Consider the following 27,814-nt stretch of genomic DNA (forward strand, 5'->3'; position numbering starts at 1 on the left):
AGCGTTTTAGAAGCTACCAAATCCCTCGGTGCTTCTTGACTCGACTTTTCAATTTTCGGCCGACTACGCACACCGCTGATCCTTTATTCGGCTAGCTTGTCGCATATATACTCATATAAAATTTTAAATTTCAGTTTTCCGGTGTCTAATTGGGTACTGTAGACGGGGTGTGCTCAATAATTTTTTCGTGTTTTTTTATTGGGTATGGGAGTAAATTTCCGCCCTCGAAAAAGAGGTGTCGCTGCTGATACTATTTTTGTGTTCGCTCTAGTAATATACTGGTGATTTGAAGGTGTATATGTAAGGTCTCGATCGAAGTAGTTGACATTTGTTTGAAGCGTAAAGATCCTTTTTTATCTGACGTCAAAAATGTCTACGTTCGTCCCGAAAAAACAGCATTTGCGGAAAGTCATGCTTCATGATTACCTTTTAGAGAAAAGTTTAACTGAAACGGGTCGTTTATTGATCAATATTTGCGGTAAGCCCGCTTCTTCAAAAACAACTTGTAAAGAGTTGCTTCGACGCTTCCAAAGTAGCAATTTCGACGTGAGTAATGAAGATCGCGAAGGAAAAAATTCGAAGATACTCAACTACAATAACTATTGGATAAAAACGCATGTCGAACCATTGATGATACGTCTAAAGAGTTGAATGTCGTCGGTAATCGTTTGCACGCGATGGGAATGGTACAGAAAGCAAGTAACTGGGTGCCACATCAATTGAAGGGCAGGAATATCGAGGGCTGTTTGGTGACGTCTGAGATGCTTCTTGATCGACAGAAAAGAAAAGGTTTTCTGCACCGCATCGCCACTTGTGATGAAAAGTGGATCTATTGTGATAAACTTAAGCATCGAAAATGTTGAAGCCTGCCAGGTGAACCAGGTCCATCGACAGCGAAAAACCTATTCATGCTTCAAATGTTATGTTGTGCATCTGGTGTGATCTATTATGAACCTCTTAAACCATCCGAATCCATCACAAGTAATCGTTATCGACTGCAGCTAATGCGTTTGAATCGAGCTCTCAAAGAAAAGCGGCCGGAATGCTGCATAATTCTTCTTCGTCTTTCAATAAATACAATAATAACACTTTGGACAGTATTTTGTCGATCAACTGGCAGACGCGAAAATTTCCAACCCTACGAAACTAATTGCCCGACGATTTGGTCTCCAGTATGTGCACCTACGGCCCAACCCAACAAAATAATTGACTAACTAAAAGTCTGTTGTGTGCGATGGCTTTAACTTCGCCGTAAAGCAATTTTAGATGAGAGAAATTGTGTGAGGGAACTGATTACAGAGTATTAAAATAGCGAAGCTTTGTAAGCAAGAATTAAAAGTTAGAAATAAAGTATTTGCAAAAGAATTTCAGCAAAAATTCATAATTACGTCAGCTATACAGCTGATTCTCTCCACCGTAAATGAGCATGCCGCTCCCTTGCGTTGAAGTGTTTGATTCTCGTAACATAGAAAATGCTAAGAAACGCCAGAGTAAAAGCGTTGCCACGATAACAAATCAGCCGCTTTTTTTGGGCGCAAAAATTTCATTGTGAGTAATCAGTCTGTTATTGTATACCTATGCTTTTCTTGCTGCTCTTATCTGCCCTATGCAACAGGCCTGCCCTGGTATTTAATTACTTTAACAGATTCTAAGCATATTTGTTCAGTAGCCAGTAAGAATCTATTCTTCATTTGACTAAAAAAAATAATGAGAAATATGAAAAGTTAATTGGTAGAGTAAATCGTTGGTGTAATATTAAGGGGTTCTGGTCTAGAATTTTTAATCAAATCAATTTTTGTGATATTTCGAAAGCATAGGCTTTTAAGAATATACTGTAAAATTTTTGGAAGGATATTCCTAGTATTTTCGATTCTTCAGCCGTTTTAGCAGGTAGAGTCGGGTTCGCATTATCCACTCTCAACACTTTAAACTCAATTATCCCAAAACTATTTGTTTCGGCCTGGTGTTGTCAAAAAAAACAAAACTATTCAACCGATTCGTCTGAAATTTTAATATGTTGTTCACAACAACAATGGCTATCACCCGTGCTGGAATCATGTTGTTATTTGAATTATTTCGTATTTTAAACTGAAAACCCCGATTTTTAGAGTGTCACGGGGCACAGCTACACTCATATTGATTCATATTTTTTTTTTGGTTTTTGTGTTTCAGATAAATAGAAGAGCCAAAATGGACAACACCGTCCAGGTCCAATTTTTCGAGAGGGTCAACTTCAGCGCCATTTCTAAAATTATTCAAATTAAATTTTTTTTTCTCACTTTTATATGTAAAAGAAGGAAGTAAAAAGCCTAAAAAACTTAAATATCGTTTTTCATTTTTTTTTATTGTAAAAAAAAAATACCCTGAATTTTCGAGCTCTAGACCACCGGGACCTCTTAAGAATAACGATTCTTAATCAATTAACTGTCAAAATACTACAATCAGGACAGCTACTGAATGCCTCCTAATGTCTTCCTGTAACACTTTCATATCGAGACTTCCATGCCTCCGGTTAAGGGGGGCAGAAAAAGGCTCAACAAATGATTGCCACTTGGGAGCCACCGAAAGAATCACCCTTGCACACATTTGGTAGAGCCTAAGTCACCTCTCAGGTGTGTGAGGTGGCATGCCTTCAACAAAACTAACGAGATCCAGGATAAAACACAACTACAACTACTGGACCGGACAGTATATAGTCAGATGTTAAATGACATTCATCGATAGTCTCGTACCCCTTCCTAAACTCTCGAACCTAGAATACCGTTGTAGGATTCCAACAATCACCTATTTTAGACGGAGACCTCAGCAGCCTCGTGAAACCCGCCTAACTTTTGCCGAATTAAGTACGTTCTGGATATTGTAAATAGTAGGTTAAACTCCTATTTATCCGGAATAGACCTCGACATGCTTAATATAACGGATGATTTTTAGCTATTATCTTTTTAAACAGTTGGTTTAAATAGCTGACGTACGTTTCGTGTTTTGTTTCACTGTCAAACATCTTCAGTTTGGTCTATAATTTAACCATGAATCGTCTTACAAACGAACAACGCTTGCAAATCATTGAATTTTATTATAAAAATGCGTGTTTTGTTAAAAAAGTTTATCGCGCGCTTCTTCCATTTTAAGGATTATTCGAGCTATTGTGACTAAATTTAGAACCAAATTTGCATTATTGGACATCAAACCACCAACACGCTTACGTAGAGTGCGAACTGAAGAAAATATCGCAGCTGTATCGGCCAGTGTTAATGATGACCATCAATTATCGATTCGTCGCTGTTCGCAGAAATGGGGCCTCTGTTACTTAACAACGTGGACAATTTTGCGAAAGGATTTAGGTGTGAAGCCTTTCGAAATACAGCTGGTGCAAGAATTGAAGCCGAACGACCTACCGCAACGCAGAATGTTTGGTGAATGGGCTCTTGGAAAGTTGGCAGAAGATCCACTTTTTTATCGAAAAGTTGTGTTCAGCGACGAAGCTCATTTTTGAATCAATGGGTAAGTAAATAAGCAGAATTGTCGATTTTGGAGTGAAGATCAGCCAGAAGAATTGCAAGAGCTACGAATGTATCCAGAAACGGTCACAGTTTGGTGCGGTTTATGGCCTGGAGGTATCATTGGACCGTACTTCTTCAAAGATGCTGCGAATCGTAACGTAACTGTGAATGGTGAGCGCTACCGTGAAATGATATCCAACTTTGTTTTGCCCAAAATGCAAGAGTTTGACTTGGTTTCAGCAAGACGGTGCCACATGCCACGCTGCACGCGTAACAATGGACTTGTTGAGAGGCGAGTTCGGTGAACATTTAATTTCACGTTCGGGACCTGTCAATTGGCCACCCAGATCGTGCGATATAACGCTTTTAGATTATTTTTTGTAGGGCTATGTTAAAGCTCATGTCTATTGAGACAAGCCTGCTTCAATTAACGCATTGGAACACAACATTAAAGCATTTACATAGATGTGAGATACCGGCCGAAACATTGGAAAGAGTATGCCAAATGGAGTATGGAAATAAAAATGTCATGCATTTTTCTGAATTTTACGTGTGGTTTTTTGAAAAACTTTCCTATAGCTCTTAAAAAATTACCCTTTATATGTAATTATGTCTGGCATATAAAGGCACACTGCACGATCTTAACCACTTATTCACAGGAATCCCACTCACCGGGCACTCCTCTTCCTCTTGACCCAACAGGTGGATACAGCACGCTTCCTGAACCCACCGTTAGATGAGTTAGATAATGGCGATCGGTGATGAGCGGTGACTACACCGCATTGGCAGGGCTTATTATGCTACTACAGACTCAAAAATGACATGCGTCTCAGTTTCGTCAGATCGCAGAGCACTTTTCTCTAACAATTTTCAATAGTGTCACTGTACTCGCATACTGATGTAGGTATAGTAGTATAAAGTTTCTGTTACTGAGTTCTAATTTTTTTACAAGCTTTTTTTTTTTACACACCAACTTTTAGTGAGTTTTTATATATTGCAACGCATTGTGAGTTTCATTGCTACTGGTACTTCAGGATAAGCAGAAACGAGATCAGTCCTATTCCCACAATATTTATTTGACGACACTAGGCGAGATGGAAAATATTTCATCTTTACCTTAACACCGCCATTCTCTGAAGACTGGTACTCGGTAGGGAAATGTAGTTCGCTATTAATAAAATGGTGCCAAGTAAGTCTGAAACAGAAATTCGTTTCACTAGCTTCAGTTTACCCTAAAGGCTTCTGTGGAATAATATTTATATTCGTATTCTTTTGAAATGGAAAAAGGAAACCTTGTGTTGCAGCTCTGTTTCAAGTGAGTTCTTGCGCTTGAACATGTCAACAATAGGAAATGGCTATATGGGTGCACAGCCTACTATTAATTTGCTTCTATAATCAGAGCATTTGCAACAAATCACATTCCACGTAAGTCCTTCCAGACCGCAATTAAGATCAAATTTGTGGCCTACACATTTTGCCATTGGAAATCCATTTGTACTTCAGTGAATATGTACTTACATGTACATATGTGTGTACTTCTACTCTGATTCTGGCTTCCTTACACTTCGCTCTATTTAATTAAGTAAAATGTATCGAATTCTCCTTCCCGAAAACATTTAATCTCGTATCTAATGGGCATTGGCAAGTATTTTTCCTAATAAGTAGATTACTCATGTGCCTTGAAGGCATTTTTTTTTCGTTTTTCGGCTAATTATTGTAAATATTTCAATTTTCCTTCGATTAAGCATCAAATGAAAATACTCCTACCGAAGTGAGTGTTCATATTAAAGCAAAACTGTTAGATGTAAAAATTAGGATAAATTTTATCCCCAATAGCCATATGCCGACATTTGGTGACAAAAAGCAGTTAGCCATTAAAAAATAAAAAATAAATAAGTAATTGGCGTGTACACTTCTGTTAGGTGTTTAGCTGAGCTCCTCCTCGTATTTATGGTGTGCGTCTTGATGTTGTTGCACAAATTGAGGTTTTAAGCCGACTCCAAACAGCAGACTTTGTGTTTTTATGAGGACATTTTTCATGGCAGAAATACACTCGAAGGTTTGCCGAGGGGCGACCGCTATTTCAAACAACTTTTCCATTTTGGGGTTTCATGCACGGAGATTCGAACCTACGCGACCTCGAATTGTAGTCACGTACCGAACATTCGGCTACGGCGGCCATTTTAATGAGTGGGTATATTTCGACAATTGTTTGTAGATATCATAATCACCTAGTCTTATTGGGTTAGATTTGAGGTAAGTAGATATAAGAAGAATGATGAAAGCATTGACTGCCTTCTTTATGAGTAGCAATCGTTTTACAAGATTGGTATGAAGTTTTTAAATTTTCGTTTAGTTTAGTGCAAATTCGAAAAATTTTTCGCTGAGCTGTTGTAAATTTTCTTTGAAGTAAAAAAATGCATAACTAGCATAGTTGGTAAAAAGCTCACAATTCGCTTTTGATATTTTTGTCATTGTTAAGACCCATGCAAAAAGCCTATTTCATTTTTGGATCGCTTTTTTGCCCCTTTCAATGTAAGTAGAAAAAAATGTAAACATGAGTATTAAGTATTACTTTTTATTTTGGAAAGAACATATATCAATATTCCCGGCTTGAATAGAAGCTCAAAGAAAGAGAAAATCTCTAGTTTTGCAAATAAGCAAAAGACCTGCAACTTCGTCTTGTCAAGAGAACAAGAAATGTGAAGAATAAAAATTTGGTTAAAAACAATGTCACATTAAACATTTGGATTTCTAATTCATATCTGCTGACTCATTTTTGAAAACAAAAACAACAAAAAATATTAATTTCCACAAATTAGCTTATATTGGTCACGCTATTGATAAAATTCCACTTAAATTAGACAATAACTATGCATGCGATGCATTTTTATTCAAACAGTATTTTGATTCACATAATTTACAATAACAACTGCAGTAGTTATCAGTCAATAATACAAATATGCATTTTCTGTAAAAAGATTTTAAGTGGAACCAACTCAAAAAATGCTCTACTGCGTCACAAGTAGCAGAAATTTAATTTGTGAGAATTAAAAAAACCAAAAAAATTGTTTTTGTGAAACATAATGAAAGTAAAATGGTGATCCAGATATCAGGTTAAGTTAAGTTGTAGCGGCTTTCCACTACAAGGCATACTCAGGCTCATAGCCCATTGTGATGCCGCACGGGGAACTTGCGCTTATCTCTTTTAAAATCAATTCAACTATGCAAAAACTGTAAAATTGTCTACTTAAAACGGTAAATCTGACTCTGGATAGTGCAGGACAGTGGTAAAAATGTGCAAAATCATCTAGACAATTTCTGCAGAAGCCATGTGCCTGAACGCCTGTCCTCTGTAGTGCTCAAGAAATCAGTATGCGAAAACTGTTTTTGGCTTAGCAGAGATTCTGTGCATTTAGGACTGAAAATCGAGCGAATGTACGGAATATATAACTCGACCCACCCTACCTTCGAGGTTTTAGCCATCTGTATCCACATGGATGAACTCGCGCTGTCTTATTCATCCCGTTCCCACTCTTCCCTTGAGGATAGGAGGGTCGTGAACGTTATGAGGGAAATTGTAGGAGGGAATGTATAGTCCACCAGTATGGGAGGCTTCGAAATACCAGTAAAGATCATACCGTGGCCGTAGCTCATATTTTACTACTTACTTACTTATTTTCGCCCTACTGGCGATATATTTTGCATGAAAATCTACTGGTTATGAGAACAAATGAGAGTCTTTGAACCTTGTCAGCACTTTTCAAGCTCACACTCTTCTCAAAAGCTTTCAACCATACTATCATATCATATAAGGGAATGAGCCTAACTACACCTGGGTGGAGCCCCATTTTTTCCAATTGACCGGCTGCGGAAACACATCACTGTCGTTGCTTTGCGCTTTCCATCTGCAACTGTGAGCCGCAAGTTTAGCTTCGTATCCAGTACAAGATGTTTCGCACTTTCCGTTACTATGAGAATTTTCTCCGCTAAAGAGCTCCAGATACTATTTCATTACAAACAATAAAATCAAGAAAACTAGTTTTCCTCGTACACTATTAGTTTTTTTAGAGGGAAACATTCTCATTATTTATCGAAGACATTTCCACCTTCGGTAACTGTTAAGACAATTTTCCCAAATTGGGATTTTCTCCAACCCATGCTATGCCACTTTAGCGTTTTTACGTGTTTACATACTTGATAAGTTAAAATAATCGTTATTCCATTTTAATTTTATTTTATTAGATTAATGCAAAAAGACAATCGCTGGTTTATTCTTAGAACTTCGCCACATGTCCAACAAAGTACACGGCTTCCCTGTTTCTAATCGCAAATACAAATGGATGATCGGCTCTAAAGAGTTTCTGGTCCAAGTTCAGACTCATGGGCACGATTTTCATGACTGAAAAAAGAAATAAAAGTAAATAACATCACAATAAAGTTTCGGCAGTGCAATCAGTTGCTTACATGTCGCCGCAGCCGCCTCTGAGCCAGCCTCGTTCACATCCAGGAAAGCTTTGTGCTTAGCTTCGTCAATCTTTTGCAATGGACTCTTGGAAAAAAGACTACTGAAGTCAGCCGCGTCACTAAACATGTTAACCATGCCCAGCTGTGAAGAAAATCGCGATTGAATATGATGTAAATTTGAACTGATCCATTTTGGTACTAACCTTCTGCAGCGGCTTCTTCAAATCAATATCCAATTCGATGCGAAACTTTGGCAAATATATATCTATGGTTTCTGCTCGCATTCTCGTGGCAATCAGATTTAAGTCCACATTTGTCAATTTCTGTTCCAATTCCTGTAGGCCATCAACTTTGTTGGGTAAAAGTATCAGCATTGACAGGTCCGAATCCTTGTAGGGCAGTTCAATGGCTTTCGCGTCCAAGTCGAACAATTCGCCATATTTCAGGAATTCCTCCGAATACATCATAGCCACTGTTGTTGTCTGTCCTCCGCTCATCCTGAACTCGGCATTGGATGTTAACACTTTATCGAAGGGTTTCAGCCACTTAGCCTTGAAATAGATTGCATTTACCAATATGGCGCTAGTATCAGAATTCACCGTGTCCAGCTGTAACAAATTTTTGATCTTTCCCTCTGTTTGATGCTCAACCCACATATTAATAGATTTAACGGCATTAGCCGAATCAGCGAATTTCGTAGGCACCGCCTCGGACTCAAACCTACTCTTAGCGAGATGATTGAACTGTGGCGCCAATTGCAGAGTATCATTGACGTAGATACGATTGGCCATACGCAGCGTTGGCGCATTTTCCGATGTTGACTGACTCCTCTGGAAGTTCTTCTTTAGAAAGCCAACGTAATCGTCCGCTATGCTAGTCTTATCCAGAGCTGCTGGCAATCGTAAGCCATGTCGAATTTGTTGGGCAGTTTCGCCCTCGGCGCCGAGAAAGGCGAGCGCCAGGCTGCTTTGTATGGACGCCGGTGAAAAAACCACATTTTCTTGGGATCGTGCGGGGGCAATAATTTGAAATATATCCGCGGCAAAGAGATTATGGCTGGCCGCAAGCGAAGGTGCGGTTGTACCGGCCATGGCCATATTAATAGGGGTTGTGCCTAAAAAGGTTGTTATGGCTAAAACAAAATAAACTGAAAGCAGGCAAAGAAAATGGATAAAAAATAAACGATAAACTCTTTGAAAACAAATATTTTGGTATAGAACAAGGTGATTTCATAAAAGATATTGTTACTGCAGCAGCTGATTAGGCTTTTTTCTTGTGGTTTGGTGGTTTGAATGACAAAGTGACCTGCTTTTTAGTTGTTGCTTTGTTTATTTGTTTACATTATAACTAAAAATTTTAAACACATATAAATGTTATAGACGCGCTGGTGACTTCACATTGTATAAATTAGCGTTAACACATACAATTTTCAATTTCTCATTCCAGATTTGCCAACTCTTATCAATCCCAAAATTAAGTCCCGATATACACCCAAAGACATCCGGAAGGGAGACACTGGAAACTCTCTTTCGATATTTCAGTCGCAGTCACACGGGCACATTTTTCGGCAACATTCGTTACTTTTGACGTTTACAACAGGAAACAAAAACCCCTGTCTCTTCCCCGCCTGTCTTTCTCACACGAACAAAATGTTTCCCTTCCAAATGCTTCCCTTTGTGAATCGGGACTAATGTTTAAGTAATTGGGACAGAAGTGACGATCTTTGAACTGCTAGCTTTCGCTGCAGTAGCATTTGCATTCAGCACATTAATGTTTTACTGATAAAACATCCAAAATTATTTGTTAAACAAAATAAACGAATATGAAAAGATTTCCATCCGATATCAGGCAGAATTCCGACACAAACAATGTACATATGTGCGTGGCTGCATATCTAATCAGAATCAAATCTTTACTTCAATTTTATTTTTCACCAAACTAAATTCCCGATAGCATTGTTGTTGTTATTAATAGCACCGGTATTGTAAATAAAAACGATTCATATCTAATTTCGCATTTTTATAAATTCTCTTATTCTGGTTCGGCATTTCATTGCATCTAATTGCATGTAAGTATGTCTGTGTGTATTATGAGTAATAAAAATAAGGTCGTACACTGTAATGACGTCATTCTATTCACAAATGTTGCACGTCATGCAAATCGCTTTGGTATATCTGTTTGTATTTGTATTTATTTGTACACCAGCAATCCGTCTGACTTCTGCACTTTTCCAGAATTCTATTGAAACTCAAAAAAATATTTATTCACTGCGATTTATATACACCAGATGCCCAAATATCAGTTCTACATATTTACAGGCCGCCAACAGATAAGGGGGAAAACCGTGATTCAAACGCTTGCTTTGAGCTCGACATTTGTTATTAGAATTCATCGCTTTAAGCACTTTCTCTCTTGCTTTCCATATCTGCATACAACTGCACACATGTACATACAAACATATGTATGTAGGCTGCAGTATCAATCAATCATCACCAGCTGAATATTGTTTATAAACAACGAATTCTAATTCGTATTAAATACGTATGTATAAGTGCATGTATATGTATGCATTATCAGCAATTTCGATACTCTCATAATTTGTATTTAAAATCTAAACCGGTTTCATTTTGAGCACATATTTATTTTTTACACCCACTTTCCAACCTGCGCTGACTTCGCTTTCTGTAATACTAAACGTTTCTCTAAATTTTACTATAAAGTTCTTGCCAGTACAAATTTCTATGTACTTGAACAGATAGCAAAACAAATAACGAGACGTGGAATTGTTTTATTTTTCGAATATGCTTTTTCAGCAGTGATTAGATAAAGAGAGCCAATTAACATTTAGTAAAAGGTAAAAGAGAAATGAGCGAACCATGCGACTCATCGCTTATAAGAATGGGCGCACACACACCTCAATAGGTACAGTAGTGGGCAGCGTAACAGTATATTAATAACAATGTTTAATTATAACACGTGGAGTGAAAAGTTCCGGGCCGAACATATATGTAGATGGCACTATGCAAAATTGCATTTACCTCCTTTCAGTTAGTACTAACCTTAAAAAGACAGTTTTTAAAATTTTATAACATTCTATTCATTAGTTCGTGAGTCGTGAGCTAAGAGTGATGCTACTTATGTTATTTTCAAAGCAAGGGATCAAAAAGAATTTCGTGTTTTAATTTTACACTGTTTTTTGATGGGGAAATATACCGTTCAAGCGAAACAATGGCTTGAAAAGTGTTATGGGGACTCCGCTTCATCAGAAACAACAATAGAACGATGGCTTGCTTACTTCAAACCTGGTCGTAGAGCCACCGATAATGCACAACTCAGTGGACGTCTGGACGTCCAAATGAGGCGGTAACATAAGAAAACATAAAAAAATCCCCATAATCGTTTTGAATGATCAAAAAGTGAAGTTGCGTTAGTTAGCTGACATCGTAGAGATATGAAAAGAACAGAACGTGTTGGCTTTATATTGAATGAATATTTGACTATGAGAAAGCTCTGTTAAAACTCGATACCGCGTTTGCTCATCATTTTGTTCATGAAGCCAACGCACCGTTTCACAAGTCAATCAGAACAATGGGGAAACTATGATACATGAATTGAACTTCGGATTGCTCCATCATCCACCGTATGTGCCAGATTTGGCTCCCAGCAACTATTAGCTGCCCGAGGACCTAAAAAATGTTCGCCGGTAAGAAATTTCGCTCGAATGAAAAGGTTGTCGCTAAAACTGAGGCCCATTTTGGGGCAAAAGATAAAACATTCTACAAAAGTGGGATTGAAATGTTGTTCTTGATGGAAATTATCAACGAAATAAGCTAATTTTGCACAAAAACACGTGTTTTCTTTGTTAGGCCCTGGACTTTTCAGCCCATGTGTTACTTTACTCTGTAGAAGAAATCAAAGATCGACACCAAATCATATAGACTTTATTCTATCCAAAGCATACTCCTTGGCTTTATTAGAAGAAATAACTCCAATTTGCAGACCCTTATGTTGTCATTTACTTACCGTGCTTGTTTGGAAACCTTACCACCAATTCTGTATTGACAGAATTGAACGAGTACAAAAAGTGTATCTCAAGTATATTTTCTCTGCCCTGAATTTCTCTGATCCTATCCTGTCATATGAACCTCGCTTATTTCTAACTAATCTTATACAACTAGAAAGTAGCAAATCGATTTTTTATTTCTTCTTGCTTAGTATTTTGAATAATGAAATCGATCGCCCCCAGTAGGTCTTTACCTAATAAACATCCATTCCATTTGAATAGTTTCAGAAATAACTGCGCCCGCAATGGTCTTATTGCTCGTTCTCTTCATGAACTCAATAAGATCTTCAATGCTATTGAAATCGATTTCACTTATCTAAACTATGTATGTTTTCTGTTCAATGCAAATGTGTATTGTAATTTAACTTTTTGATTTCGTATGTAGTCAGTATGAAAAATTGTTATTTAACATAATTTTTTTTCTTGTTAAATATACTTTTGCATTACGCAGTCAGTAAGGGCAATTGTTTATTAATTTCAAAATAAAAAATTAATACATGAAAGCAATATTTTTGTGGTTGTTACATAAGACATTCTACATGAATTGTAGATAGTCCTTGGTCGGATATAAAATCGATCGTTCCTGAAATAATGAAATAAAGAGAGTTTTAGAGAGTAATAAAAAATGAAATAAAGAGAGTTTTATTAAGCCGCATATTTCTGCGTTGACAGGTTCCCTCTGCTTTAGTGAATTTTCGTTTACATAACATTTTCGTATCTGCTGACACGATCTACGGGTTTACGTTGCAGCCATAGAAAGCAGTTCATATACTGACTAAGGTTCAGAATGCTGCTTATGAACATGAAGTCAATATAAACCAGCTTTAGAATTAAAAACAAACAAAAAAAAAATACTCAAAGCCGTTACTTTTATTTCTTTATTTATGACTTGGTTTTAGTTTTTATTGGCAGATATATTTTGCTGTAATGATTTGGCATATTTTTATGTGTCTTCTTGAAAATTTTGCAAATGCATTTAATTGCGGCTGATACACAAACATCCCACTGGATTTGTTGCAACTTCTAAGTAATATTCTAGGATTTAGCTACACATAAGTATGCATGTCCTCTATACCACGAATATGTATATATGTATGTATGAGTTTAAATGTGTATGCAAACCTATTAGGAAAAATATAAGGAAAGTATTTCTCGCACTTCAGCAGAACCAAACTGAGCTCGCTCAGCATGCCAGGTGACCATCAGAAAACGCCTAAATGCGGATGCGCCTCCTTCTTCTGGTGTCGGAAAAAGTAGCGAGTAGTTACGAGTATCAGTCGAAATGACGGCAAATACACTTAAGTGTTGTAAATATTTTTCACAGATTTGTAGAAAGGAGAGTCTCTTAATATTTCCTTCCCTATGGCTTGGGGAACATTTTGAGAGAATTAAGAAAATGTGAAATTTCACGCGCTCGAGCAGCAAAATGTAGGCAATATAATTCGAAAAATTTCCTAAAAATTAAACTCGTCAGGAGCAAATTTGTTGGTCAGGTGTTCACTGGCCTTTGTACGTAGACGAATTTGATTTGAAAAAACTTTGTTCTTTGAGGCAAAGTATTGGACAAAATGAAAATTGATGCTCCAGATCTTACTTTTTCAAAGCACTAACTCCAACACATATTTTTAATATGGTAGCAACCTATGAGAGGCTTTTTTCTGCATTTGTCGTGGCCTTTCTTCATGAATTTGATCAGTTGGAATAGGTCGAAATTTCCATGCCTCTTTCAAACACCACGTTCTGAGTAAAATAACTTAGACTCGTATGATGCGACACGCAAAAAACCACGAGTAAGTAAACTAAAATGAACAGAGGATATTTCATATAAAAATAAAGGCTTATTACGCATAAAACTCTGGTTATGAGAGACAGAGTTTTACTTTAAACTACTTTATAAGAATTTGTCACATCCTGCTACATAACCGCAAAATTAGCCAACTGTCGTCTGTTTCGCATTTCATGACATCAATAATATTCGGAAAATTTAAGTCCCATTGGTTCTGAAAGTCAATACAATTTTTGAAGATACTACAAGTAGAGATTTATGCCACTCCTTTAAATTAATCTCAGATTATGTGTTTCACAGTCCAGGTCCCGTTTCACTCTGCCAATTTTCAGAGTCTCTAAAATATATGACTTCAGCATTCCTGCACTTTATTTACGTAACTCCAGTTTAAATAAAAATAATAAATAATTAATGCCAACTAGTCACGATTTCAAAATCACCAAATGTTGTGCACCTTCCCGTTACTAGCCTATTTTCTTACAGGGCATGGTTGTTTGGATAACTGTTGTCAACACGTTCTGGACAACTTTGTCAACTACAAGGAAGCGATTGTGTGTATGTGTTCGTGTGCGTCAAATAAATACTCCGTGTCGAGCGTGTCATGTTAAAGATGTTTGCAGGCAAAAGTTTTGTCGTTAATTGTCTTGAAAGCGTAAGGGTGTATGTAAGTGGTTGTAGATATGTTTGCATGCATGTATCCGACTGTACGGCTGCTGCACGCTACATGGCGAGACAAAATTTGCAAGCATCTCTTTTGTTTGTGTTTGTAAGTGGAACTGTGCGAGCTTCCTGTTGCTATGATAGGGAAAAGGGAAACTTTAGGTGAATTTAGGCAACCAGAATCTTCTTAATATACCAGACAAAAGCTTAATAAAAACCATGAGAAGAGACAAAAACAAGCAAAACAAAAAAGAAGAGGAAGAGGAATGCAATTAAACACGAACACGCATCCCCGCTCCGTTTCAGTTGCGAACATTTCTTTGACGGTTTATTGATTTTCTACTTCTGAAATGTACTTTTGAAATGTTAAGAAATCTACTCCCGTAGGTATTGAAACTTATTATAACTGCATCAAAATATAAGCATTAAGCACATAATTATTACAAGTTTGCTAAAAATAAATTTCGGTTTCCTTGAGAGTCGTATAAAAATAATTAAAATTGGAGAACACTGGTTTACAGAAATACGCAGAGAATGCCACTATCCAATTTCTATATAGAATCGCTCGCTGTTTAAAAAATGTAGTAAATTTTTGTTTTGTAGATACTGACAATTCGCCGTTATTCAGTCATAACGAAAAAATTGATTCCATTTAATCAAACATATTTTACGAACCATTTGGACAATCTTAAAACAAAAATTCGCAAATGGAAGATGACAAAATTACCCATAAACTGTATATAAATTGATTAATCATTTCAGATTTAATATTTTGTATGAAAAATTAAAAAAAATTGAAACATTAACAGTAAAAAATTTTAGAAGATAACGAATTTCTAATAAATTTTTGCTCAAGCACTTAACGAAGAAAAGAAAGAAACAGGGATAGAACTAAAGGAAGAGGTCAAGTATCTAGGTTTAACCTTAGATAAAAAACTCACTTGGGAATCACATATAAATATTATAACAAAAAAAGCCACGAAAACTTTGTGGACAACTAAACAATTACTAGGGAGATCCTGGGGCCTCAGACCTAGTATGGCCCTCTGGATATACACCCAAATGGTTAGACCAATCACCCGTCACCTAAGTATCCTAAATAAAATCAAAAACACCATAAGCATGGCTCAAGTCTCAGACCACATAGACCCAACCCTCTGTTTCACAAAAGGATACACAGTTACCTTTTCTGAGAGGATCAAGTGGAAAACAAACCCAAAATGGATGAATGATGATTCACAAAAATGGTACACTGATGGATCAAAAACACCTTATGGTGTAGGAGCAGGAGTAGTGGGGCCCAGAATCCACAAATCATTCACTCTCACCACCATCTTCCAAGCGGAACTATACGCAATAATGGAAGCAGCAAACGTCATGCAACGTAGAAGCCGCAAGAGAGTAAAGATCAAAATACTCTCGGACAGCCAATCAGTTCTAAAAGCTTTAGATAGCTATACCTACAACTCAAAAACTCTCTTAAAATGCCACAAGGCACTCAATAACCTGGCATCAAAAAAAAAAAGTCTCATTAATTTGGGTACCAGGACATGAGGGATATGACGGTAACGAAAAGGCAGACTTTCAAGCCAAAAAAGGGGCTGATGTAAACTTCATCGGACCTAGTCCCATGTTCGGATTCAATAGAAACAACCTGAAACAAAAAGTAAAATACTGGGCCAAAACTCTATTAAATCAGCATTGGAACAACGTAGAGGGTCTTAGACACTCCAAAAAGTTCCTAAGCTTCAACGCTAAAAGAGTTAACATGGCCCTCACGTTAAACAAAAAGAGCATTCGCACTCTCACAGGCGCCCTCACGGGTCACTTCACCTGCAACAAACACTTACATAAATTAGGCATAACTAACACCAGCACCTGCAGATTTTGCTGCGAAGATGAGGAGTCTATGGAACATCTCATCATCGAATGTCCGGGGTGGACGCATAGAAGGAAAAGATTTTTAAACAAGTGCATGCTTACAGATGAATACCTTCAATCACTCCCTCAGAAGGAGCTGGTACAATTCATAAGCGTACTTAACAGTCAATAGACAGCATAGGGTGCACAATAGATCAATATGGTCGCAGTGCTAAAGGGCCATACCTTAACCCTTTACTACCATTAACCATTAACCATTAACGAAGAAAACCAACGGATACGTAAGAAAGTCGTAAATGATCAAATGAAAATACCCAAGTCGAAAAATATCAATGTATAAGTATACATATACAGCCTTGGCCATAAAAATTAGGCCCTTATGGGTAAATCCATGGCTCACTTGGTGCGCATAGTCTAAAATGATACATTTTTAATACATAACAAAACCAAAAAGTAGAAGAAAACGCCTGACTAGTGTACGGGATGAAGAAAATCCTCTTCTGCCCTTGGATAGGGCAGCTAGCCCTGCCGGAAGAAATTGGAAAATCAGTTAGTCCTCTAACAGTTAGAAGAAGGCCTCTGAAAGCAGGTTTAAGAGGATAAAAAGCCTGAAAGAAGTCGAGGCTTCGCAAAACATCGGAAAAAGCGTTTAAAAATGGGCTCTCCGATACTGAAACTTTGATTTTGTTTCATTAACGTGCATTTTTGGAGAGACTAATTTAGATGGCGGCCGCCGTAGCCGACTGGGTTGGTGCGTGGCTACCTTTCGGGATGCCGAAAGAATGTAGGTTCTGCCGTTCGGAGTCGGCTTGAAATTGTAGGTCACTCGATTAGACAATGCCCATTGCCACAAATCAGCGACTCATGCTCTTGTTTAGAGAGAATAACATTGTTTTGTTGGATTGGCCAGTACAGTCTCCAGATTATAAGCCCCATAGAGCACATGAGGGCGATTTTAAAGCGTAAGATAAAGGAACACAGCATAACATTGTAAGCAGCCTTGAAAAATGCTTCACTTCAAGAGTGGAGCGCCAAAAGTACAGCCGAATGTGCAAAACTTGTAAGCAGATTGCCCCGAGAGAATTGCTGCTGTTCAAAATCGAAAGGTAGACCTACTAAATGTTAATGTTTTTGTCTCTAATTCCGTTTTTTATATTATATTTATCATTACTTCACTTTTTAAAACAAAAAATTCAGTAAAAAATGGGGTGGCTTATACTTTTGGTCTAGGAAGTAAATATTATAATATACAAGTATCATATATCTATATATTAAGTCAATTTTATCGCAAAAACACATCACATAGTGCCTTAGTATACACATATTGACGTTTCGTGACTTGGGTAGTTAGATTTTTTTTTTTTAATTTTTTCATAAAAAAAATAAAATCTGAAATGTTCAACTGGTTCCTAAGATGTATGCAATTAAGTGAAACCACTTTTTTTCTTTTTAGCTGAATAACGGCAAATTTCAAATACCTTAAAAACTTGCCCAGAAAAAAATGAACTCTACTTTCAAAATCGACGAGCGGTTCTACATAGGAATTTGATAATGGTATCCAGGGTGCAAAAAAATAAAAAGTTTGTCAACCAGTGTTATTAATGGAATTTGATAATGGTATCCAGGGTGCAAAAAAATAAAAAGTTTGTCAACCAGTGTTATTAATGGCGTTTAATATAAGCATGTGGCGTCTTAATCATTTGCAAATTCGGCTGGATCAGCCGGCAATGAATCATGAAATTAATTACACTTGCCGGTGAAACTTTTCGTTGGCTACTTTCGCTTACCAGATAAGATTTAATTTTAACAACTTTGCACTTCCCACGAAAGCGATAGCTGCCGCTGGCGCACTCAGTACATAATCAATCCGCAACATACATAAGTATTACCCGAAAAAGCGAAAACAACTAAATTTACACCCACTTTTCCTAATTTTTATTTTTATAAGTTAAAGGTTTTGTGGTAGCCAGCCACAACTGGTTATGAGTAGCAATAAACAAACATTTACAGTCCTAAATGAGTCATTGAGGAGCCCCAGCTCTGAACGTCAAGCACTTTAATGGGGGACTTAGGAGCTCGTAACGAATAGATTCCTCTTTTCTTGAAGTGCTGCTTACCTACATATGCAATTATATAAGTATGTCCCTCACTGCATACATTAAGTGAGTTTGGTTTCTGTGTCAAATGGGACCTTACTGACTTCATTCATGTCTCATATCGGACTTGGAAGTGTCTGCTCTCCAGCTTCGATATTACAATTTTTGTGCCGGCGAAGCCACTCGCCAGTGCGAAAGTATTTCACATCCGAAAACTTGGAAGCGGAGGCGATGGCTGATTGCTGTTAATGGCCTTTGGTTTACCTTTTTATTCACCTACATACATCCATCGAATATAAACACCTTCTGGGCTTTAAAAGTTCTCTCAAATAATTGAATTCATTTTTGTTGCGATTTTTATTTCGCAAAATATTTAGCTGCCCAAAGCTGTGAAATGTGCATTTTAAAAAATACACGGTCAGTTGATAAGTCAAATTAGGATTTGTGGTGCTCCAATTTTTTTTTTTTTTTATTATTGCGAATAGTTCATAAATATTTAGAAATGACCAACAAGCAACTTAAATATGATATTATTCAATTTTCACTCTACATAACATAAAGCAGTTTTAAGGAAGTATGAGATCGCTAGGTTTAGTGCGCCCCGCCCTTCTTATTAATCCGTCGGTTTCAAAAAAATTATGTGCTTCTTCATTTATTAATCTTTCTTTATGAGATTTCAGTGTTGACGGAGTTCATTTTAAGGTCACGCTTAATGCTGGAACTTCTGCAGTACCATGGTGCTTTGACAATGCACCTAAGGACCTTATTTTGGAACTGTTGGATTTGGTTTTTCGTACTTGGACTGGCGCACCCCCATAGCTGCGCACCTTAGCTTTTGCTCCAAATGCAACAATTCGCACCAAGACTGAGTTCTGTGAAATTATTATTGGTGTTTCATAACTGGTTAACACTGGTTTTTTCCAAGACTATGGATAGTCTAGCAATATGAAATCGACCAATGTCTGCCGCTTTTGCGAAATGGACATAGAAAGCTCAGAACATGTGCTTTGTGAATGTCCTGCGTTGGGCAGACAGAGACTTCACCACCTTGGTAGTATCGTAGTATCTCCATGCAATCTTTGGAACAACAAACCTAAAATTATGCTAAAATTTTTAAAAAGCCTAAAACTCTAGGGTTACAAAAATGGGCCTTTCACAATAGATCAACTCTGGTCGCAGTGCGTAATGGCCTTCTAATAATAATAATAATAATAGAGAGATCTAGGAATTATAGGACTTAATTGTGAAGTTAACCTCAGTAGGTGAACTCTTAGCTTTATTATACGCAAACTCTAACTAAGTGTTTGTTTAAAATGTTTAGTTTTTATTTTTATTTTCATTAAACATATATTAAAAATCTAAATTTGGCATTCGCAGAAATTTTTTTTAATTGCTTCCAAAAAACACGTAAATTTCTTCCATATGGGAAGTGGTTGAGTATTTCTATTGAAAGAATCCTAGAGAGTAGTGCAGTTTTATGACCACTGTTCTCGTGTGAGATTCTGCTGTTGGTTTTTTTGTTGTTGTTTTTCATCAAATTCATTTGATGAGATCCAAGTGGTAGCAAACTTTTTATCTCTATGTATGAGATTTCATTAATTTGCTGTAGGAAAGGCAAAGAGAATTTTGATCGAAACACTAGAGTTTATAGTTTAAAACCTTCAGTTTCAAATTTGTTTGCAGAACATAATAATCAAGTTTCTGACGCTATACGCTATACTCCTTCCATTCTCTTTAAGCGGAGCCACCGAAATCGGAAAATGTTTGCTTTTTTGCTCGCCAATTAATGCAGTTAATGCCAAATAAAAGATTGAAAGTAAAGCCGTAAGCAGCAAAACTAAGGATAGATTTTCAAAAGCTCCGAAAGCATCATAAAAAATACTTCGTTACTACTGTGTATAGGTTCTTTCATGTTCAAATTCCATATAACTAGCTGACAATTTAAAGTTTTATGCATAATCTATATATAATATATAAAAGAAAGTCATGTTAGTTACACTATTTATAACTCGAGAACGGCCAAACCGATTTGGCTGAAAATTGGTGGAGCGGTAGCTTAGAACCAGGAGACGGACATAGGATACTTTGTATCCCATTCGAACGCGTTTCCGTATAAAATATGATATAAAAAAAAACGCATCTGATATGGAATAACAAAACGCAAATGACAGCTAAACGTAATTTTGTCCATGGTTAAGTAGAAACTTTGATAATATAAAATTTGTCAGAAATAATAGGACTATGAATAAGTTCGTGCGGTTTTTTTCGAAATTTGAAACTTTATTGACGTAAAATGGTTACAAATTTAATATTCAAAATATTGTCCATCGCTTACTACTACTTTTTCCCATCTTTCTGGCAATTCACGGATTCCCTTTGTGAAAAATTCGGTCGGTTTTGCCGCAATCCACGAATCGATCCATTTTTTGACTTCATCGTAATTACGGAAGTGCTGGTCAGCCAGGCCATGTTGCATCGATCGGAAGAGATAGTAATCGGATGGCGCAAGGTCTGGACTATACGGCGGGTGGGGTAGGACATCCCATTTGAGCGTTTCTAAGTATGTTTTGACCACTTGTGCAACATGTGGCCGAGCATTGTCATGTTGCAAAATAACTTTGTCGTGTCTATCGGCGTATTGCGGCCGTTTTTCTCGCAGTGCTCGGCTCAAACGCATCAATTGTCGTCGGTAGACATCCCCCGTAATCGTTTCATTCGGTTTCAGTAGCTCATAATACACAACACCCAGCTGGTCCCACCAGATACACAGCATAACCTTCAGGCCATGAATATTCTGCGCCGACGTCGATGTTGAAGCATGGCCAGGGTATCCATACGTTGCCCGACGTTTTGGATTGTCGTAATGGACCCACTTTTCATCGCCAGTCACAATTCGATGCAAAAAACCCTTTCTTTTGTGCCGTTGAAGCAGTTGTTCGCATGCCATAAAACGGTGTTCAACGTCTCTTGGCTTCAATTCATACGGCACCCAATGGCCTACCTTTCGGATCATTCCCATGGCTTTTAAACGTTTGGAAATGGTTGATTGATCAACTCCCAAAGTTTTTGCAACCTCTTCTTGCGTTTGAGCCGGATCTTGATCGAGCAATTCCTCCAATTCGGTATCCATGAACTTTGGCGGCGCACCCTCGCGTTCTTCGTCTTCCAAGCCAAAATCACCACTTTTAAAGCGTGCAAACCACTTCTGGCACGTTCGCTCAGATAGAGCATGCTCACCATAAACTTCCACCAAGATACGATGACTTTCGGCTGCTTTTTTCTTCATATTAAAATAATGAAGAAGAATTCCCCGCAAAAACACATTATTTGGCACGAAATTCGACATTTTCAAGTGTGGTAAAAATATTGTTGTTTACGCTTCAAATAAAAAACTTATACTGACGTTTGTGCCTTACGACAGTAGCTCTCCAATGAATGTTTGGAAATGTGGATCGATGGAATAATAATCAAGTTACGCCATCTGTTGTAAACGCACGAACTTATTCATAGTCCTATTATATAATCACAATAATTTGTATTCTCTTTGAATCATCATTATCAATGCCGCGACCAAGACGATCGAATCTTTCACGGCAACACCGTAATGCAAGAAGGATACGAAACATTGCGAATGAAACGACTGAAGACGCACAAGGGAATGCCCGCGAAGAGCGCCGCGTTAGTATGGGTCGACTTCGTGCTTCTCAATCACAAGAGCAAAGCGAGGCAGCCCGTGAAACGGTTCGGTTGGCAATGCGAAATCGTCGTTATCAAGTGCTGATTTGAATCGAGCAGCGTTTCGATATGATTGCAACACTGATTACTGCTTGCATCCTAGCGTTTGCATTGCAGAAATCATTTGAAGCACCTAACTTCATACTGAAGGATCTTCGGCGAAATAACAACACCTTTGGCGGCTTGATCATATTGTTGGCAGACGATTTCAGGCAGACGTTGTCAGTAATTCCCCGTGGAACGCTTGCAGATGAATTGAATGCTTGCCTGAAAGCATCAACTTTATGGAATAACGTAAAACATTATCGCTAACCACTAATATGAGAGTTCAATTTCAAAATGAACAAAGTGCTCCACAATTTTTCAAACAATTGTTAGCTGTTGTAAATGGAAAAGTCCCAGATGACTTTTTTGCTGATTTGTAGACTCTCAATTAGCTCTTATTGAAAATGTTTTTCCAAACATTAGTGAAAGTTATAAGAATTATGCTTGGTTAAGTCAACGAGCAATTCTCTTGGCAGACGATTTCAGGCAGACGTTGTCAGTAATTCCCCGTGGAACGCTTGCAGATGAATTGAATGCTTGCCTGAAAGCATCAACTTTATGGAATAACGTAAAACATTATCGCTAACCACTAATATGAGAGTTCAATTTCAAAATGAACAAAGTGCTCCACAATTTTTCAAACAATTGTTAGCTGTTGTAAATGGAAAAGTCCCAGATGACTTTTTTGCTGATTTGTAGACTCTCAATTAGCTCTTATTGAAAATGTTTTTCCAAACATTAGTGAAAGTTATAAGAATTATGCTTGGTTAAGTCAACGAGCAATTCTCGCCGCAAAGAATAATGATGTATACGCACTGAATTTCACCATTCACCATTCGATGGCGATTAGGTGACATACAAATTCGTTGATTCCATAACAAATCCCCATGATGTAGTGAATTATCCAACGGGGTTTTTGAACTCTCTGGAATTACCAGGATTTGCACCATATAATTAACTTGCAACTCAAAGTTGGTTCAGTTATTATGATATTAAAAAATCAGTCTTTTCACATGGGCAGCTATACGTTGCGAGTTCACGAGTTGGGAAACCATCCGCTTTGTTTGTGTTAACGTCATTCCAAAGAACAAACAATGTGGTTTACCAAAAGCACTTCAATGAAACGGATAAATGAAATATAATTTTTCCTTTTCAAATATAAAACAAAAAAAATAATTTTTTTTCATCTTTTAATCCCTAAACGAAATGTTACAAAAAACGAAGCCATCAGATGGCGAAACGGAGTTCGCGGGTTTGCTAGTTTTTAATATTTTTTAGCACTTCAGTAAAATTCGTATATCAAAGCCATTTGCGCTCTTTCTATGAGTATAGGTAGTTTACGAGTATATATTATTTGGATAGAATTTGATGATACTCACCTTTAGGGTAACACCGCCTAAATCATATTCGCGATTGAAGAGATCCTCCACCGTTGCGCGATACTTGTCTGTGTAGGTTTTGAAGAGAAAACGTTTGATAATCGAACTTTTGCCAACACCCGCACCGCCTAGAATAACCAGCCTTATGCGTTCCAAATCAGCCATCTTGAATAACAGCAGATGACCAGCAAATGCTACAACGGATTGCAGCTGACCAGAGGTTGCTGCTATTTGATGACTGGCTGACGCTAAAGTGACTGATAATGACAGATCTTAAAAGCTTTTTGCGTTTGATGTTTTTATGAACCTTTGGTTAACGGCGTGATCGATTAATTACCGCATGGGTTGAGATTTTATAATACTAATTTTTGCAATGCTGTGGCGATACTTCGAATAAGATGTTTAAGTGCAGATTTGTTAGCATGCGGATTTTAAGCTCTTTAGAGTTTCTATGCGGTGTATAGAAAGTTACAGCTGCTTGTAATTAATTTCGCACTATTGAATTAATATATGAAATATTTTTTTTCCTTTAGTATTCATTCAATTTCAGCTAATCCATCAACGCGCGATTGCTTTTAATGTGTTTCATGTGCTTACACGCGCCACACACATACACAGGCAGCTGCATATACACATACATATTTACATGAGAACAATATATGTAGCTATCTGGCACTCGTAATTTATATCTAACACTTTTCCATTACTTCCTGCTTAATTTAATTACGACTACATCAAATACAACAACTACAGCAGCAGGAAATAAGTGTAAAATGAGTAAATTTAATTATTATTTTGCATCCGTTTGCGTTTGTGTTTCCGTTTCCGTTATTGCTTTAACGCTCCGCGTCCGTACGTAACGCTGGTATTATGCGATTTTCTTCTTTGTGTGCGTGTTGCCAATTAATTCTACACTTTTCCGCTATCGGAGCGTGGATTTCGAGTAGCCGGTTTCTATTAGTTTTCCTCACTAAGTGGTTTATTATTTATTTGATTCATGGGCTCATTTAGTTGCGTATTTTATTAATCACAAATCTGCTTTCAGTTTGCCATTTGAGAATTTCTTTAAATTTTGCTAATTCGAAGGGTGTTTATTTTATTAAAAGTCAATCCATTATGTCTCCGAAGATTGAGGAGAGATTAGCTGAAAAAGTAATTAGGCGAGTATTAGTAATTAGTGAGTTAGTAGAATACTTTGTGGAGAATGATACGTACATACATACATATATATATTTTTCTTTTTTTTTTTATATGTCTACATTCTTACAAACTATGTGAAGTTAAAGTACTATAGTTTAGTAGTGACTAAGAAAAAAACGATTTAAGATGGCTGACTAAGATGCCATACGGCCATGTAAAATCAGGACTAGCAGAATTGAAAAACAAATTTAAATCCGCACAGGCCCTAGAAATCGGAGCACTACCCCGTAATTGATTCCCGGGAAGCCAATTTTCAAGGTTTCGTGCAGTCGAAGATTCTTATTAGGAACCTTAAATAAAATTTTACTCAGAAGGGAAGGACAATCAATAGTTCCAGTAATGATACCAACAATAAATGAACACAACAGAATAGATCTTCTGCTGTTAAGTGTTTTTAAGTCAATCAATAAACATCGAGCGCAGTACGTTGATAAAGGTTCTGAAAAATTTAAAGATCGGAGCGCGAGACGCTCTCTCAAACCAATCAGAGAGAAGTATTTGGTACGGTCTTCAAATAACAGCGGCATACTCTGGATCAAACAAAAACCCCATTCGATGTTTTGAGAGTGTGTGGGTTAGTAAATCCAGAGCAATTTCGGCGTACGAATGCTGGCATCGAATATGACCGTTGCTGTTGTAGCAGCTTACTAAGTCAATGTCAGTGCTAGGTAGTAACCGGAGGGCTTCGCCTAGCTCATCTAACGGTAGACCCAGGAAACTTGCTGTTTCGACAAGTTGGTTCCAGAGGGAAAGGGGTCTTAGGTGAGTAGGTTTGATGTGGCATGTGAAAATGTGATTAGCATCGTGCGGAGTGCCTTCACATACTGAACATTGGGTATGAAGGGTCAATTCTGGATAGGTAGGAGTTTAATCTGCTACAATATGCCGAACACAATTGTGCCAAAGCTGCGCGGGTCTCTCGGAGTAGCTGCAGCTCTTCATCTGCTGTGGGTGGTGGTTGGACTCCGTTTACGGCATTCAGGGGTCGGGAGCTTAGGAAGGAGGTAAGTGTCTTCCGATGAATGTCATTGAGCGTATGTCTAAACACCGTCCTCTACAGTAGTTGTCGGGTAACTTTATCCTGGATCTCGTGGGAATAGTGAAAGATATGCCTCCTGGCGTACCTTGGAGGCGGCTCAATCTGAAACCTACGCAAGTACCCAAATAGAAACTGTTTGTTGAGCAGTTTGTAGTGGTCCTTGACTGGGAGTATCTGTGCTTCATTATGAAGGTGTTGTAGGGGGCATAAGGAGGCTCCCGTGGTAGTCCTAATAGCAGTGTTTGGGCATGTCGGATATGACCGGCTTATGACATGATTAAAGTGGCAAGTTAAATTCATCTTAGAGTCGAAAATAACTCCCAAGTCTTTAATCCCTGTTGGTCAATTTAGCAAATTTTTCGTGAATGCATTTGCTATGTTTATCGACAAACGATTTAAATAGCACCAATTCTGAACATTATGTAAGTCGGATTGCAACTTTTCAGAGTCACGAGCACTCTTAATAACTCCGCATAGTTGGAGATCATCAGCAAAGAAAAAAAATGAAAAGCATGAACCAGTATCATTAATTACGAAGAGAAATAGGAGGGGTCCTAGAATACTTCCCTGAGGAACACCAAAGGAGGCAATAAATGCATGGAGTGTTGCATTATCAATGGCTATAACGCATTGGCTATTGGACGAATATGACTTGATACAAGGCAAAAACATGGGGAGAATACCCATTAACCCAAGCTTCGACAATAGTATTCGGTGGGATTCTTTGTTAGTTAAACGCTTTATAGCTTAGACAAACGGTTGTTAATCCGGTTTAACGACTTAATTTGGAATTATCTAAGGAATTAATTGCAACTATGCGGATTAACAACTAGATTTAATTCTTATAATTTAGGCGGATTGGGGGAATCTTCGATGGCAACATCGACGAAAAATGACAGTTAATATCTACTGTGAATGAAAAATAATGAAACTTTTAAAGAGAAGAACAAGAAAGATTGGATGCAATAATTATTTTGATATTTCGGAGGAGTTTGAGAAATTGCAATTTAAGATTTTTTAAAAAAATAATTGTTTTTAGTATCACGGCAGCTAATGCCCGTATTTGTTGCCTGCGGTTCATATTTTAATGATAAAACTATCGAATAAGCAAATCAGCTGATCACTAATCCGGGTAGCAACACTACAATTTTAATCAGAACTAACTGCGCCGGTAATCCCAATAAACGCCGCCGTCTGTCTAGGCTATTAAAAAAGTCCGTGTAAATTGTATCAACTTGAAATCTGTTCTGGAAAACAGAAATGCGGCAAACATGAAAATAGTGGCATAATATTCCAGTATGATCACAAAGCCCAAGAGATGGCTGAAGACTTGCTTGTAGACTTGCTATGTGGACTTTGCACGCCCAAAAGCTTACGTGTTGCCAAATATTTCGATCCCGTTCCGCAAATTAAGTTTGTGCTTGCACTCCAATCTGTTGGAGTAATGCAATAATCAAAGAGACTCCATACCAAGAAGGTATCAGGATGCCTTATAAACGTAATATGGGGGAGTAAGTACTTGAGGAATAAGAACGGGATATGTGCTAAGATCAATTTTGACGTATGAAGCAGAGGAGCGAGCTGAAAATTCAAAAATAAAACAAATGCGTAGCACTACAGAAATGCGAATTTTATTATCCATCGCACAAAAAACTAGTCACAAAACACGAAAGCTACTGACATTGTTAACTTTTAAGGGCTAGAAAACGAGCTTGGAATGACCATATAACCAGGTCACACCGTGATTGACAAATAAGAATTGCGAGGTGTATCTACGTCATTTGAAGACATATAAAATTATTGCAGAGGTTAGCCATTGCCTCGTTATTAAAAACATTGAACCCAGCACCAACGCACCAACCCAATAGTAGCTTCCCACGGTTCCAATCGGCCAGGACGGCCGCAGATGCATATCCATAAATAATTATGTAAATACATAACCCGACATAGTAGCGCGGTTGTA

At 37.5% G+C, this 27,814-nt stretch overlaps 2 protein-coding genes across 5 annotated transcripts in view; both read right to left on the minus strand.

Annotated features, from left to right (window-relative positions):
• Positions 1 to 27,814, minus strand: part of LOC128867972 (GTP-binding protein Di-Ras2) — a 184,350-nt gene that overhangs the window by 88,746 nt on the left and 67,790 nt on the right. For both annotated transcript variants that reach the window (XM_054109624.1, XM_054109623.1), the window contains exon 2: positions 23,613 to 24,756. In XM_054109624.1, the coding sequence (XP_053965599.1) occupies positions 23,613 to 23,777 (165 nt within the window). In that variant the 5' untranslated portion in view covers positions 23,778 to 24,756. The remainder of the gene's footprint in view (positions 1 to 23,612; positions 24,757 to 27,814) is intronic.
• On the minus strand, positions 7,722 to 10,708 carry LOC128867971 (serine protease inhibitor 42Dd-like). 3 transcript variants are annotated; one of them, XM_054109620.1, is made up of 4 exons: positions 10,624 to 10,708; positions 8,171 to 9,114; positions 7,968 to 8,109; positions 7,722 to 7,902 (listed from the first exon to the last, which is right to left on the minus strand). In XM_054109620.1, the coding sequence occupies exons 2-4, from the start codon at positions 9,062 to 9,064 to the stop codon at positions 7,778 to 7,780; spliced, it is 1,161 nt and encodes a 386-aa protein (XP_053965595.1). In that variant the 5' UTR covers positions 9,065 to 9,114; positions 10,624 to 10,708; the 3' UTR covers positions 7,722 to 7,777. The 3 variants fall into 3 exon arrangements, with proteins under 3 accessions (XP_053965595.1, XP_053965597.1, XP_053965594.1); XM_054109622.1 differs by having other exon boundaries at positions 10,632 to 10,680; XM_054109619.1 differs by lacking the exon at positions 10,624 to 10,708 and adding an exon at positions 10,082 to 10,401.

Source organism: Anastrepha ludens, chromosome 6 (genome assembly GCF_028408465.1).
Source record: "Anastrepha ludens isolate Willacy chromosome 6, idAnaLude1.1, whole genome shotgun sequence".
In the NCBI taxonomy this organism is placed as follows: domain Eukaryota; kingdom Metazoa; phylum Arthropoda; class Insecta; order Diptera; family Tephritidae; genus Anastrepha; species Anastrepha ludens.

Bases quoted from the DNA above. Each gene is read 5' to 3' on its own strand.
- LOC128867971 (XM_054109619.1), bottom strand. The intron at 8,110-8,170 runs GTTAGTACCAAA...TTTTCTTCACAG, and splicing joins TGAAGAAGCCGCTGCAGAAG to CTGGGCATGGTTAACATGTT. The intron at 7,903-7,967 runs GTAAGCAACTGA...TTCTTTTTTCAG, and splicing joins AGAGGCGGCTGCGGCGACAT to TCATGAAAATCGTGCCCATG.